We start from the raw sequence: 14,401 nt of genomic DNA on the forward strand, positions 1-14,401 counted from the left end.
TGTTTGCTTTTCCAACCAGCATTACTTCTGTCTTGTCTGGCCTCAATTTCAGTTTCTTTGCTTTCAGCCATTTGACAACAGCTGTCTATCAGGGCTCAATACCTCTACAGCATCACCAGAGGTTTTGGACAGTGAAATATAGAGCTGGATATAACTTGCATATTGATGGCATCCAATTCCATAGTCAAAAATGATTGCTCCTAAAGGCTTTACATAGTGGTTGAATAACATGGGAGACAGGACAGAAAAAATGGGAAACAAGCAGAAATCCAATACAGAGCTGAAACAATGCTGAAACAAAACATATACAATTTGACACGACATATTAAACAATGTGGAGATAACCAGTAGGAACATACTTACAGTACCCAATAGTATAGTCCATAGTCTCTCCCCCTTTATCAAAGCATCTTCCAGAGTTCTTTCAACACCACCCACCTCACAGGGTGATTCTTGTGGGGATAATAATAACATGCTTTGTAAACCACTCTTAGTGGGTGTTAAGTTGTCCTGAAGGGTGGTATATAAATCAAATGTTGTTATATTTTTGAACCATTTCCTTACAGCACAGACCTAAGTAAGTCCTCCTGAATAATTTGGTTTTGCACAGATTGCAGAAAGCCAGGACAGTGGGAGCAGCCAACAGTGATTGCAATAAACAGAGTCCCCCTGTGGAAGGTTCAGCTGAAGATGCTCTTCACACTGTGCTACCCTTCTGTGCCTTGGAGCACTTGAGATCAGTAGTTTCCCAGACTCATGTGTGACTGTAAGATGGTTCAGTGGCCTCCATCCTGACATCACATATATTGTCTTGTTTGGCCCCAGGGTTACCAGCCTCCAGGTAGTAGCTGGAGATCCCCCAGAATGACAACTGGTCTCCAGGCCACAGAGATCAGTTCACCTGGAGAAAATGGATACTTTGGGGGGTGGATTCTATGGAATTAAGCCCTGCCAAGGTCCTTTCCCTCCCCAAACCCTTCTTTCTCCAGGTTTCTCCAGGTTTCACCCCCTAGGTCTCCAGGAATTTCCCAACTTGAAGCTGGCAACCCTATTTGGCCCTCAGACTCTATATATCCAAAACATAATCAAGTAGATATTATTTTGAGACACTTCCTATGTTTTTGCTGTTCTTTGAAAATCTAGAACTCATAGCACTGCCAAAAGGAAACTGGGTCCCAAATTAGCACCCACAGCAAATAAATACTCTTGAAAACATTCTAATTTCCTACCATCAAGACTTCACTGTTTGTGGTCTGAATATAGAGTAAATCTTTAAGAATAAACCTCCTTTGTATGAGTTTCTGCTTTTAACCTATTGCTATAAAATAATGTGTAAGTAGAAAGTCTTTGAAGGTACCTACAAAGCTTTAATTTAAAGCACTTGATTATGTTGTCTCAAAGCTTATCGGGGTGGGTGTGTGGATGTATAAGGTATTCTGTTTCTCTGAAGAGGGCTTCCCCTTCTAATAAAACAAGGTAACAACATGAACAAAAGATGCCTCCTACACACTGCTCAAGTGCCCAACAGAAAGCAAAGAAAGTTTGTGTAAACATGCCCTAATACAGCCACAGGGTTGCTTTACATGTTGTTTAATAAGTTAAAAATGTTATTAATTAGTTAGTTGAATAAAAAATAGGCTAGTAATGTGACAATGTAGTTTTGACTGTGCCACACCATGCCATTATGAAATGCCTTTGCAATGTTTGCTACACATTTCAACTCGAAGCTTATTGGGGCTTCAGATGAAAGGAAAAAATGGGTTACAATGCACTGAAAATGCAGTCCGTGAACTTGAGTCTCTTGGTTCCCTCTGCTTCATGAAAATAATCAAAGAGGCAGGGGGAAACACTTGACCTCTCTTCCTGTGCTCTCATTTGAAATCTAACACTCACTGACAGGGCTGATTTGCCCAAGTCTCCCCACATGGGGTATGAGATTTGCAATGTCTGTATTGTAAGAACTTCTAGAGCACTTTGGGCTGCAATCCTTAACCCAAAGGGAGCCACTGTTGCCTAAAACATCTGCATGGAGGGGGAAACTGGCAGGTGTGGTTTCTCCCATTATAATGCACTGGAATCTCTGTAGGGAGGAAGGCAGATGGAGCAATGTGTCAATATATGCAACAACTGCCAATTTTCTTCCTTCATGCATATGTTACAGGAACATGAGACACCTTGGGCCAGGAGTAGATAACCCGAACAGCAGCTGCTTGCTTCCTAGTCCCTTTACAGTGAGGGCTGAATATTCATTAAAACAAAAAGTGGGATGGATCTAAGATTCTTCCTGCTAGTGAAGAAAACAAAATAATATGATGATACTCTGCAACAAATCAAAGATGTCTTTAGAATCAATATAAATCAGTATGAAAAACTGCATGATCAAATCCTAGCATCTCTTCTATAAATGGCAAAACAAAATTTGACTCCAGAGCACCGTAGAGAGTAGAGACAACTCCAAATTTCCAGATTATAAGTTTTTGTGAGTTGTGAGTTTAGCTCATGAAAGTTTATACCCTGAAAAATGTTGGTCTCTTAGGGTGCTGCTGGACTCAAATTTTGTTCTGCTACTACAGACTAACACAGCTACCTACCTGAATCTATCCCATAAATGGCACTGCCCGTGCAAAAAAAAATTGCTGTCAATTAGTGCACGCAAATCAAGCTTTTTCCTTGAAAATAATAATTGCAGCTCCTTTTACAGGATGGTTATACTTCACAATTTTGGCTTAATGAATCAGCAGGTAATATAGAATTGTCATAAAAGTTTATAGAGAAAATTACTGAATTTGGTTATGACTGAAAATGAACAGTTTCTAAAAGCAAACATTCAAAGATACAGAGAAACAGTTGAAAATAAAATACAAAATAATGTATGACTATGAGTAGACCAATACTCTGCCATTGATATTCTTTGCACGGGCCTCTTGAATTTGGTACAGTACAGCTCTGCATATGAATTTTCAGCCAATGCTTCTGATCTCAAAGAGATACGAAAGAAACCTAACCAATTAAGCCCAGAGGATTCAGGGAAAGGTCCAATTACACAGAACTCCTTGCTTGTATCCCATTGATAGACAGAAAACAGATTGTCGTGCTTGACTCCAGGGTCAAGAGTAATGACAAATCATTTGACTTTTCTCCCTGTAGCAACCAAAATCAAGAATGGAAACAGATGAATAATAGCCACATAGGTTTCACAACCTAATTACAGGGCTATTTGGGTGTCACTGCCATCTCCTTCTGGCTCTTCTAGGCAGTACAGTGTAATAATTGAAATGATAGCTCTTTCACATTTCCCCATTAAATCACACAGCTGTTCCATATGGTGGGTTAAGTGTGACATGGCTTTAGGACTATACATTAGGATTTATTAATAACAGCTATAGAAAAAGATAAAAACTCCAGTTCTGAGATGCTTTCACACAGAAGTGGATTGTACACCCATTGCTGTATATAGGAATCTCCATCCACCAGTTGATTGGTATTGAAAGCAGCACAGCAAACAAGGTGAATGAGCATTCTTTTCCTTCTCCCCCAACAGTTTCCAGCAAGCCTGAAGAAGAGAGAAGCTCTGCCATTGGGGATGGTATATTTAAAATACACTGTTCATATGACTCATATCTGAAGCAATTACATCAAACAGAAAGGTCACATTGTATGTATTTTCAGTTTCAAGGTTCATACAACATTAATTAAAGGAAGTTAAACTTTAACACCATGATTTCCACGCCAAGCATTCAAGAATAAACCAGATTTAAATACATCCATTCTTTGGTCAGGCTCCTTATGACAGACTTTTACATTGTTTCTCATACAGAAATGCATGCACGCACACACACAAACATGCACACAAACACACAGAGCAAGTGAATTCAAACATGACCCTGGTTTCTTTCACAATCATTTCCATCATTACCATGTTTTAACATCAATTACCACCTGGCTTTAAACTGAAATACTATTTGTGTGCACATAAAGTATGGTTTGGTGGAGAGAGCCCTCAAGTCAGAGTTGACTTATGGCAACCCCTGCTGGTGTTTTCATGGCAAGAGGCTAACAGAGGTAGTTTGCCATTGCCTGCCTTGGCAACCCTGGTCTTCGCCGGAGGTCTCCCATCCAATTGCCAACCAAGGCTGACCCTGCTTAGCTTCTGAGTTCTGATGATATTAGGCTCACCTGGTATGGTTTAAGATAGCACAATGTGGCTTGTATATTCCAGAAGGGGCAAGCATCCCCTTGTCCCCACAGATACCCAGACCTGTGTGAATGATGGAAATACACAAGGTAAGGGTATCTGCCTACTCAGACTACTCCTTAATGTATGAAGAACAATATGAATTTATATAGTAATGAAAGGGAAAAGAAAAAAAAATACCTGCCCAAGCCTCTAAGAAGTTTGAGAATTCTGGAAAAGAAATATTGGGGGATTTCAAATTCTCTCCACCTCTCTTCCAGTTTCGTTGATTCACACTATTTTTGATAGTAAAGTGGCTGGCAAAACCTGGCCACTCACAGACAGTGCAGAGGTCTCTACCTCCCCAGGAGGTGCTGCAGGTATCCAGAGGTAAGGAGACTACTAAGGATACTCCACACATGCAGAAAAACATGAATTTGTAAATTAACCAAAAGGAGAACAAAACAGTTGCCATAATGAGGGCTAAAAATGCTCCAAGTGGAATGGAATAGTAAGAATAACTAAGAGTTGGGGTCTCTCTAGAAGTACAGATTTTTAAAGAGTTGGATCCTGGTTCCCCAGACCAAACTTGGGTTCCTCGCAGCCACATAGCAGCTGTGAGGAATGGCTGTTAAAAAATAGAGCTCAAATGGACTCAAAACACAGTTGTAGGTGGAGGAAGGGCTTCTGTCTCCTCCATCAAGCCATTTTCCAAAATAGTGTGTGAGGGCGGGCCTCTTTGTTTTAGCTGCTCTATGTGGAGCATTCTGTGAACATGGAGTAGTAAAAATACTCCCCCTCATGCTATTTTGACATGGGGAAACACCTTGGGGGAGCCTTTCCTCCCTACCCCCACCACCATGGTGACATTCTGAGGCCATTTGGGGCTCTCCTTTATTTTTTAACAGCCATCCCTCATAGCTGCTGTGTGGGTGCGGGGAACCCAAGTTGAGTCTGGGGAACTGAGACCCTACGTATTAAAAAACTGCACATCTAGAGAGACCCTCAGTTAATATAAAAGGGGGAGGGAAAAAGGGCTTGCTGAAGTTCTGAGGTAACAGAATATTGGATGGGGAGGTTTTGAGGGATGAGTTTGGATTTCTCATTTCTTGCTCCTTCTCATGATTCTTAGCAGGCTTTTCTACCTCTACAGAGACCATGGATGCAACCAGGGCTTTTTTTCTGGGAAAAGAGGTGGTGGAACTCAGTGATGGAACTCAGGACTGCACAATGATGTCACTTTGGGTCAGCTGGAACAAGGGGGGAGTTTTTTAAAGTTTAAATTGCCCTTGGAGAAAATGGTAACATGGCTGGTGGTCCCGCCCCCTAATCTCCAGACAGAGGGGAGTTTAGATTGCCCTCTGCACCACTGTGCAGAAGGCAATCTAAACTCCCCTCTGTCTGGAGATCAGGGGGCGGGGCCACCGGCCAAGTGACCATTTACAAGAGGTGCCGGAACTCCATTCCATCGTGTTCCTGCTCAAAAAAAGCCCTGGATGCAACCATTTCTGACATGATCTGATCAATACTATGGTTTCTCAATAACTTCTTTAAAAACAGACTTCTAGCCTTCTTGGCTGTGTGATGCACCTAAAATATGTAAAGTTTGTGTATGCTAGACAATGTTAGAAGGTTTACTTCATAAGGTTTGCAAGTGAATAGTGAGTGAATTGTCTTTGCAGTGCGAATTCCCTCCAGTGAGCTGAGGGGATACAGGGCTGAATGAAGTAGATTCTGGCTTTGAAATAATACTAAGCAATCATAGCAGGACTGGATAACTTTTTTTATTATTCAGCAGAATTTTGAATCCACTGTGTTGTCTTCAAGACTAATCACATTTTTAAAAATGTGTTCATGTTCTTTTCTTCAGTCTGTTGTTCACCTTAACTAAAAACAATCAAATCTATTCTGAAACAAACACAATCCAGATAAACATATACGAATATCTTCTGTATTTATCAGGTTTAATTTGTTTCTTATTTATGATTGCTATTTTTCCCCAATGTAAAAATCGAATCCTATTTCTTTAAATTACAGAGAATTAATGTTTTAAACTTGCAGTTCAATGGGCACCAAGACAAATGAGACGTTTTAATCTCATCCCCTCAATAGTTTAGCTTCCCTACTAATCATAGAGAAGTATGGGAGTGAAAAAGCTGTTTCCAAGAAGAGCTCACACAGCCTTGATTTCAAGTTGATTTTTGATGCAGTTCTTGAGCGCAGAGTACTGTGAGCAATTATCTGTGCTATCCACATATCTTTTCAGTAGTGGAGACCAGACCTTACCTTGGTCACAATTTATTTTTGAAGTTACCACTCAATTAAGATGAATGAAGAAGTTCATTCCTTTGTCAATACTATTGTTTCAGTCAGCCTTTCCTCAGACAGAACAAGGCATCATCCATTGATTTACAAGGGAGAGAGAAAAAAATTGTAGAGCTCAAGAACTAAATTTAACAAATGAAAACTTCAGTGGAACAGTGAAGAGGAAAGAATTGTCACCTCAAGAATCTATGTACACCCCATTAGGGGCATATATCCTCTTTAAAATTACATTTTTGTCAGCTAAAAGGCACATACAACCTCTCTCTGCATGGAAAGAGTATTTTCTTACCTTGCATGTGAGTGTAAAAGTGACAGTGCGACCCAATTTCTTTACTCAGAAGTAAGTCCTAAGTAATTGACTTTATTGACAGGTAAGTATTCTTTAGATTGCAGTTCTAAATGTCATCCTCAGCAGAGTTATGTCTTTCTAACACATTGTCATCAATGGACACTGGGTGGAACTCTGTTTAGGATGGCACTGTTAATATAGTACACATATACAGCAACAACAGTAACAAAAGTAATCATAATGGAGCTCAGTGCTCTGAAATCAACAGGCTTTATCACCCTGCCCACATCCATGCTGAAACCTCTTTCAGATCTGAGACTTTTCTCAGAGTTAAGATCCTTTGGATCTGAGATTTTTCTCGGAATCAGGGTCCTTTGTATCTGAGACCTTCCTCTGATCTGAGACTTACTTTGGACCCAAGACCTTTCCTTCGGATCCAAGATTTTGCTTGGAGTCAAGATTTCAGTGACATGAAGTGCAGGATGTAAATCATTCCCTAGACTGTACCCAATATTATTTTTAATTTCCCCAGAAATAATGTTTGCTTCACATTATTTCTGAATTAAATACTTCTTGTTTGCACAAACTTTGAAACAAGAAGCCGTTGAGATTGGCTACTCAAAGCCATACCAAGTTAAAACTTTCATTACTGCTAACAGAGAAAGAGGCAACTACCTCTTTGCTTATTGTCTTAAAGCAAATTCATTTCTGAAGTTATTGCTATGGTGTGTGAAATGTTTCAGTTTGTTTTTGCTCACTATTTAAACAAACTTGTTCTCCAATATAAAAGCTTGGTTCTCTCTCTCTCTCTCTCTCTCTCTCATACACACACACACACACACACACACTCACACACATACTGAGCTCAATTCAAGTTTTTGCACTCAGTCTCTCTGTCCTGCAAATAGTATCTCTTTACAAAAGCTAAATATGCCTACTTTTAAAATCTTATATTAAATGTTTATTTAATATTTAATAATGTTACCTATTTCAAATTGGTATTCTCAACTAACAGCTAAAACATACAATTGCAGCCCAATGAACATATGCAAAGCAGATGCTCTATCATTAAGCCACAGCCCCACATAATTGTGATGTTCAACTGATATTTCACAAAATGCTGAGAGGGAAGAAATAATATAAAAATGTGAAAATGTTCAATTGATGTCTGCATTGTACAGCTCATTCTGATTAGTAATATTTAGGGATGATATTAAATCCAGCAACTTGGCTGGTTTGGTTTGAATATCCCTGTTTCAATTTACTTTCCCCATGTCTGATTGGAACCCACATTTATTCATGCTATCATCTGTTTACTTGCACCATATATTTTGTCATAAAGTATATATCTTTTCCAACATTGTATATATTATTGCATAAACAAGTAACAAAACAATCAATACCAGCACTGAAGAACAGTTCATGGTGGCAACATATGGAAAGAAAAAGAAAATTAAAAGGTATTACTAATTCCTCCCTGTTATTTTATATTGTACTATCAAATGTGCATGATATTTGACAGAGCAAGCAAGCAAACAGCAGCAGAATAGTTCCTCTCTTTCAGCATGAAGCCTCCAACTCATGTTACATGATTGGCAGAGCATACCTATTCAGAGTTACTGTACTCTAAACCCATCTAAATTGATTGGCTTAGACTGGAGTTGGGAGGGAAGGAAGCATTGTATAGCCCTATCTCATCAGATCTTGGAAGTAGGGTTAGTACTTGAATGGGAGACTTCAAAGGTTAAGTGTGCAGAGGAAGGCACTTGCAAACCACCTCTGCTTTTCACTTGCCTTGAAAGCCCCTTACTGGCATGGCCATGTAAGCTGTGACTTAATGGCACTTTACACAGAGACTGGAGTAATTCTGCATAGGATTGCACTCTGAGAGCAATCCTGAGCAGGTCTACTCAGAAGTAAGCCCCATTTTATTCAATGGGGCTTACTTCTGGAAAAGTGCTGTTGGGATTGCACTGTAAGTAAATTCATTCTGCGCTTCATTTTTTTAAAGATTGAAAAGCAACATGGTTAAAGAGTGGACTTTGTGTTTCAATCATACACACACATTTCAGTGCATGTTTCTATTTCTGCTGGTGATGGTAATCTGCTGTAGTGACTGTGAACACCATATTAGGAGTGCTAGTTAACTTGTGTCAATGAGACTGGAATAAGAGGTGTGGAGTGGTGTATGTACTCTAAACATTTTTAGCCAGTTTGTTTCATGTTGTTCATATAAAGATCCTTGAATCATGTCCTTGAATAATCTGTACTTTGGTATCTTCCTGATGTCACTTTTTAAAATGGAATTCTCTCTCAGCAGGTTTCATTTGAGCTGTAGCAATTACTTCTTTTCCTCCCCAACACATTCCTCTTTTTAATTCTACTGTTTTAACAATACCGCCAATTTTTTCCACAATAAACGAGGTACCCAATTTTAAAAGTTCTTTATTTTCAAAATTCAAATAGTTATTATCAAAAAACCACATATTTACAAATTAATTAAAAAGGTGGAGTCATATGGTGGGTTATAGGCATGAGCTGTGAGCGGGGAAGTCTCTATTTCAAAACTTAGCCTCGTTATAAACTTCCTGGTGGCATTTGCAAATAATTTCTCATACAGAGCTCCATTGTTCCTCAGTAGTATGGAAATAGTAATGCTGACATATATTCCAGGTTAGTGAATGGATTGCTACTCACTACTGTTATAGTACCAGACCATCTTGGTTACTTCCCCCCTAAGCTCCATCTCTCAGTGATGTGATTAAAATCTTTATGTAGTACATCCTATAGAAGAGGCTATTGACATTCAACCTTCCTTGGTTGAGTGGTGCTACAGAGATACTTCCCCATCAGTGTAATTCTATGAGATTTCTTGTATAAATGCAGCAATTTGGGTAAACAACGTTGGGGAAAGGCAACCACACTATTCTACTGTCTCAAGAACTGCCAGTAGGTAAAGTGTGTGAATTGCTTTGAACTGTTATGGAAAAGCCTTTCCTCATATGAGCCTGGCCATTAAGTTTAAACAAGCAAGGCCTTTTCTACAGCAGCACCCACAATTTGCCATTGATTCTCAAAGATGGGAAAGGCCTTCTCCTTCACAAAATCTTTGTGGGGGTTAAAACTTTTTTGGGGGGTAAGATTGGCCATGAGCTGAACAATATAGAGTTTGATGCCTTTAAGTAGTCTGTGGAGATTTACAGTGCAACCCAAAGCAGAGTTACACCCTTCTAAAAGCCAAACTAAACGTGACAGTGAATGCATGGCCACCATATGATCGCTGTGTTTTTAAAATGTTTATAAACATTTTTAAAAATGCAGCGACACCCACAGAGTGGAGTTCTTCCCCCCACTGACCCCAAGCCCGTTAAAATTCTTAAACAGCTGCAGGAGTGTGTGCAGCCCCTCCAACTGTTTGAGCACTTTAAAAGGTATGGAGAGGCGCACTGCACCATGTGCCCAATCAGGATCTGACTTTAAAATGGTGATCATGTGGTGGCCATGCATTCACCATCATGCTTAGTTTAGCTCTGAGGCTTCAAGGGACTTAGAACGGTGTAACTCTGTTTAAGACTGCACTGTTAGTGATTGTACTGTGTTTATATTGCTATTGTGTGACATATACTGACTAAGCAATTACCTTGATTAATGTTTTAAAGCATCCTATATGCTTGAAATGATTATTATTAATGAATAATAATAAAGTAATAACATTCTCTTATAAACCATTTTGCAATGTAGCATATAAGCACTCAATGATAATATGATTGTTATATTTGACCTTCAATTTAGCAGAATTATTTATTTATAAAAATAAATGTAAGAATCAACAAAGAATTTAAGAAAACGGGAAGCTATGAAAATCACAACTGTTTTTCATTCATTTTCCAGCTATGTCTATTTAGTTTGTCCTCAAAATTTCGTCCCATCTTAACATGCATACATTATGAACATTTTTTTTTTTTTTTACAAAATATAGTAGTTGTGTCACCAATTTTCTTTTAAATTCTTTTTGGATGACTTTCCTGTATTTGTTAGTCAATAGCATGATGGATGCTATACTGAGCATAGATGTAATATAGGCTCTTCCTGAAAGGCTAACAACATATTATTATAAAATATTAGGTACAAAGGATATCAAAGTAGAAGCCATTGTAGCAGCCAGGCAGTAGCTCTTTATTCACTTACATTGAATAAAACCAGGCTTAACACTACACATGACCTAATAGTGCAATCCTAAGCAGAATTGCACCTTTCCTAGCAAATTGGTTTGGATTGACATTAGGATGTGACTGCTTATGATGGTATTGTAACTCTATGAAGGATGTCAGAGAACTAAAATCTTGCATGGTAAGTGAAATACAGCCCACTTGCCTCTTGCACATCACAGATTAAGAGCAACTCTGCCAATTCCTCCCAATGGGAGAAAAATGTGCTCCCAAGTAGAAGGAATGGTTAGAGAAATTAAAATATGTGTTTTGTATGATCAAATAGACGGCTTATTTAAAAAGAAAACCTTTTAAAAACTAGAGCCAATTGGTGAATCCAATTTTGATTTACATAGCTGCAGGTGGGTAGCCATGATGGTCTGCAGCAGAAGAGCATGAAATACTTAAAGGAAGTAATTAAACTAGCCAAATATACTTTGCCCGTCTCACTGAATTGTGAGTTAATATATTTTATTTACAGTGTGTATCATTGAATCATTATTGAACTCTTTATTGGATATGCTTTTCAGTGTGTAAAATTTTTAAAAAATCATTTTAAAAAGACCAACTCCAAAAGCCTTTAGAATTTGAAGAATTTTGAAATGAGTTTAAAATCACACCATTTATGGCTTTTCAACAGCAGTCATGCCATACATCTGATGAAGTGAGCTCGGGGTCATAAAAGCTCATGCCTCAATAAATTCATCAGTCTTTAAGGTGCTATAAGACATTTCTATATTGTAGTGCAAGAGTCCTTGGCATGGAAGATGGAGTTACAAAAAAAAATCCAAACCAAATTATTCCATAATATGCCATGCTTCTATGCTACTCCATGACAGAGCACATGCCTTAGATACAGAAGATTTCAGTTTCATTCTCTGTCATTTTCTGTTAAAGGATCCAAGGTAGCAGGTTTTGGAAAGGACCACTTTCTGCCTGAAACCCTGAAGAGCTGGTGCCAGTCAGGGTACACAGTACTGTACTAGAAGGATCAATAGTCTAGCTTGTTATCAGGCAGTTTCATATGCTTACGTATTCATCTCTCCATTCCCGAACAGCTTTGCTTCTCCAATTACAAATCTTAAAAAGAGAAAGCTCACATTCCGCATTTATAACAATAAAGAAAATTGATTTTTTTCCATATTGCACTAAACATTTTTATAGTAATTCCAAATATAGCCAAATAAGAAGGATTTTCCAATAAAACCCTGTTTTGAAGAGTATACCCCCCCTCCCTGCATACACCATCTCATGTAATGGTAGAATTCTGTGCTCACAGAAATCAATAGCAGTTCATCCGTTGACATTCTGTGGCTTTTCCTGTCAGCATGCATGGCCACAGGTCACTAAGTTGTAACAAGATTGGTTGCCATGACATTCCCAACAGACAGAAAAGTGGGGTCTAGAATGGTACAGATAATACCCTTTATGAGACCAATTATGTTGTGAGCACAAGATATCAAGCTTTTGTCTAACTCAGAAATCTCCTGAGAAGATCTGCTTGAAAGTTTTGCCACTGTAATCAGCCAACATAGTGGGCACCATAAAAGTGTTGATCTGAACTATTTTGGACACCCGGAGGTTTGCAGTAGAAGAGACAATATAGTCTGTTGCAGTAGTCTTTTCGGGTCTGGAAACTACCTATAATTTCTGCCTATTGCATGGAATGTACTTTTCAATTTTATCTATGTATGATCATGTCTGCTTCTTTCCCCACTATCTCACTTTCTCTGTTCATGCCTTCTCTCTCCTTCTCTTTACCTTTCTCTCTTTAAAACTCATGGTGGATGAACCATGATATATTTCAGTGTAGATTGACTTGTAACTCAGTTTGGGGTCCAAACCTGACAGTTGAAGTCTATTGAATTAAATTCTGGATTGATCTGTAGGGTTCAAATAGTTGCTCAGCCATTAAGTCATTGGCTAATCTGTGGTAAGTCACTAATGTTCAGCCTCATCTTCCCTTCTGTAAAATGTGAAAACTGATGACCTAGATACAAAGCTGATGTCAGGACAAACAAGACCTTAAAGACATTTTGCACAGTAAAAGAATCACATAAACAACATTAAGATTTGGATACATTAAAAACACTTGTGCAGAGTTCCAGATATTGTATCAAATGAGCATATTGATATTTTGTAACCTTCATTACTGGAAACAAGATAGGATCCAGGGGGTTCCACACACAAATTCACTTTGTGCACACATGGGAGCACACTCCCTGTGCTACTTTTGGACTGCTCCAAAAGGTCTGCTGACATTAGGTGGAGGCTTTGGGGGGTATAAGAAAGTGCAATAGCAAGGAGGACCTTCAAAGCTCCAGAGATAGGTAGAAGTATGAGTGGTATTTGGATTCTGCACAAAGACTTTCAAGGCAGTAATATGAACCAAGTTGGTTGTTAAGTAGGCCATTGAAAGAGGTAGGGGATTTTTGACATGGTGGTGAGAGGAAAATTAAGAGCAAAACCTGGAAGCATCGCCTTCAAAGTACTATTTAGTTCCACCACAGCAACAGATCTGGGCCTCTTTAAAAAATTAATTGCACAACTTACCCTCCCACCAATGAGAAATTTGTAGAAAGCACATAAATGCTTTCAGTCAAGAAGAAACACTGCATGCTCGTGATCTATTTTTCAGGCCACGCGGAAAACAAGATACTCATGGAGCACTGAGTGCTTCTGAAGTTTTACTGTAGTGCCTAATCAGCGGCACAGCTTCAGATCGCCCCTCGGCCGGAGAATAATTGACTCTCCACTGTGGCCCAGACTTGGGAAATCCTGCAATTACCAACTGAATCTGCCTTCCTCTCCACAGCACATTAAAATGCAAAGGCTTTTCTCTCCATCAGTCCCCTAAGTGGGGCAAGTCAATTGATACCAGTAGAAGACCAGGAGAAAGGTTTCCGTGAATCCATCAGGACGATCGTTTTATGGATGAGCCCAGCAGCCGCCCTGAAGCCTCCGAAAGGGGACGGGTTGCCTTCTGTTTGCACAGGCAATAATCCCCCACAGCCCAACCCTTCTCCTTCCCACCCAAGGGCTTCCCTTTACCTTGGTTGCTGGAGACGTGACTGCAGCCTGCCGGGCATGCCGTCAGCAGAGGGAAGAGCAAGCTAAATTTCCAGAGGAAGCCCCTCATTTCACAGCTCTCCATGGCGGGCGCCTGAGCTCCTTGCCTGGGCCCCTGGAAGGGGTGGGGGCTTCACGGTCTCTTCCTCCCCCAGGCTAATGGACGGTACCCGAGGCCCCACGAGGAAGAGGGGCTCCAGGGTACCCGGTGCTCCCAGAGCTGGAGAGATTGCATCCACCGTGGACAGAGGGGTGGCGTCCTGGAAAAAGCTGGCGGGTCTCCTAGCAGCAACCAGGGACGCTCTGGAACCGGGTGGCCAAGAGCACAGGAGGCAA

The 14,401-nt window shown here is 39.7% G+C and overlaps 1 protein-coding gene across 2 annotated transcripts in view; it reads right to left on the reverse strand.

Annotated features, from left to right (window-relative positions):
- EPHA6 (EPH receptor A6) overlaps positions 1-14,150 on the reverse strand; it is a 785,056-nt gene extending 770,906 nt beyond the window's left edge. For both annotated transcript variants that reach the window (XM_054973550.1, XM_054973551.1), the window contains exon 1: positions 14,048-14,150. In XM_054973550.1, coding sequence (XP_054829525.1) covers positions 14,048-14,150 — 103 coding nt within the window. The remainder of the gene's footprint in view (positions 1-14,047) is intronic.
- Between the last annotated feature and the right edge of the window lie 251 nt (positions 14,151-14,401).

Source organism: Eublepharis macularius, chromosome 3, assembly GCF_028583425.1.
Source record: "Eublepharis macularius isolate TG4126 chromosome 3, MPM_Emac_v1.0, whole genome shotgun sequence".
Lineage (NCBI taxonomy): Eukaryota > Metazoa > Chordata > Lepidosauria > Squamata > Eublepharidae > Eublepharis > Eublepharis macularius.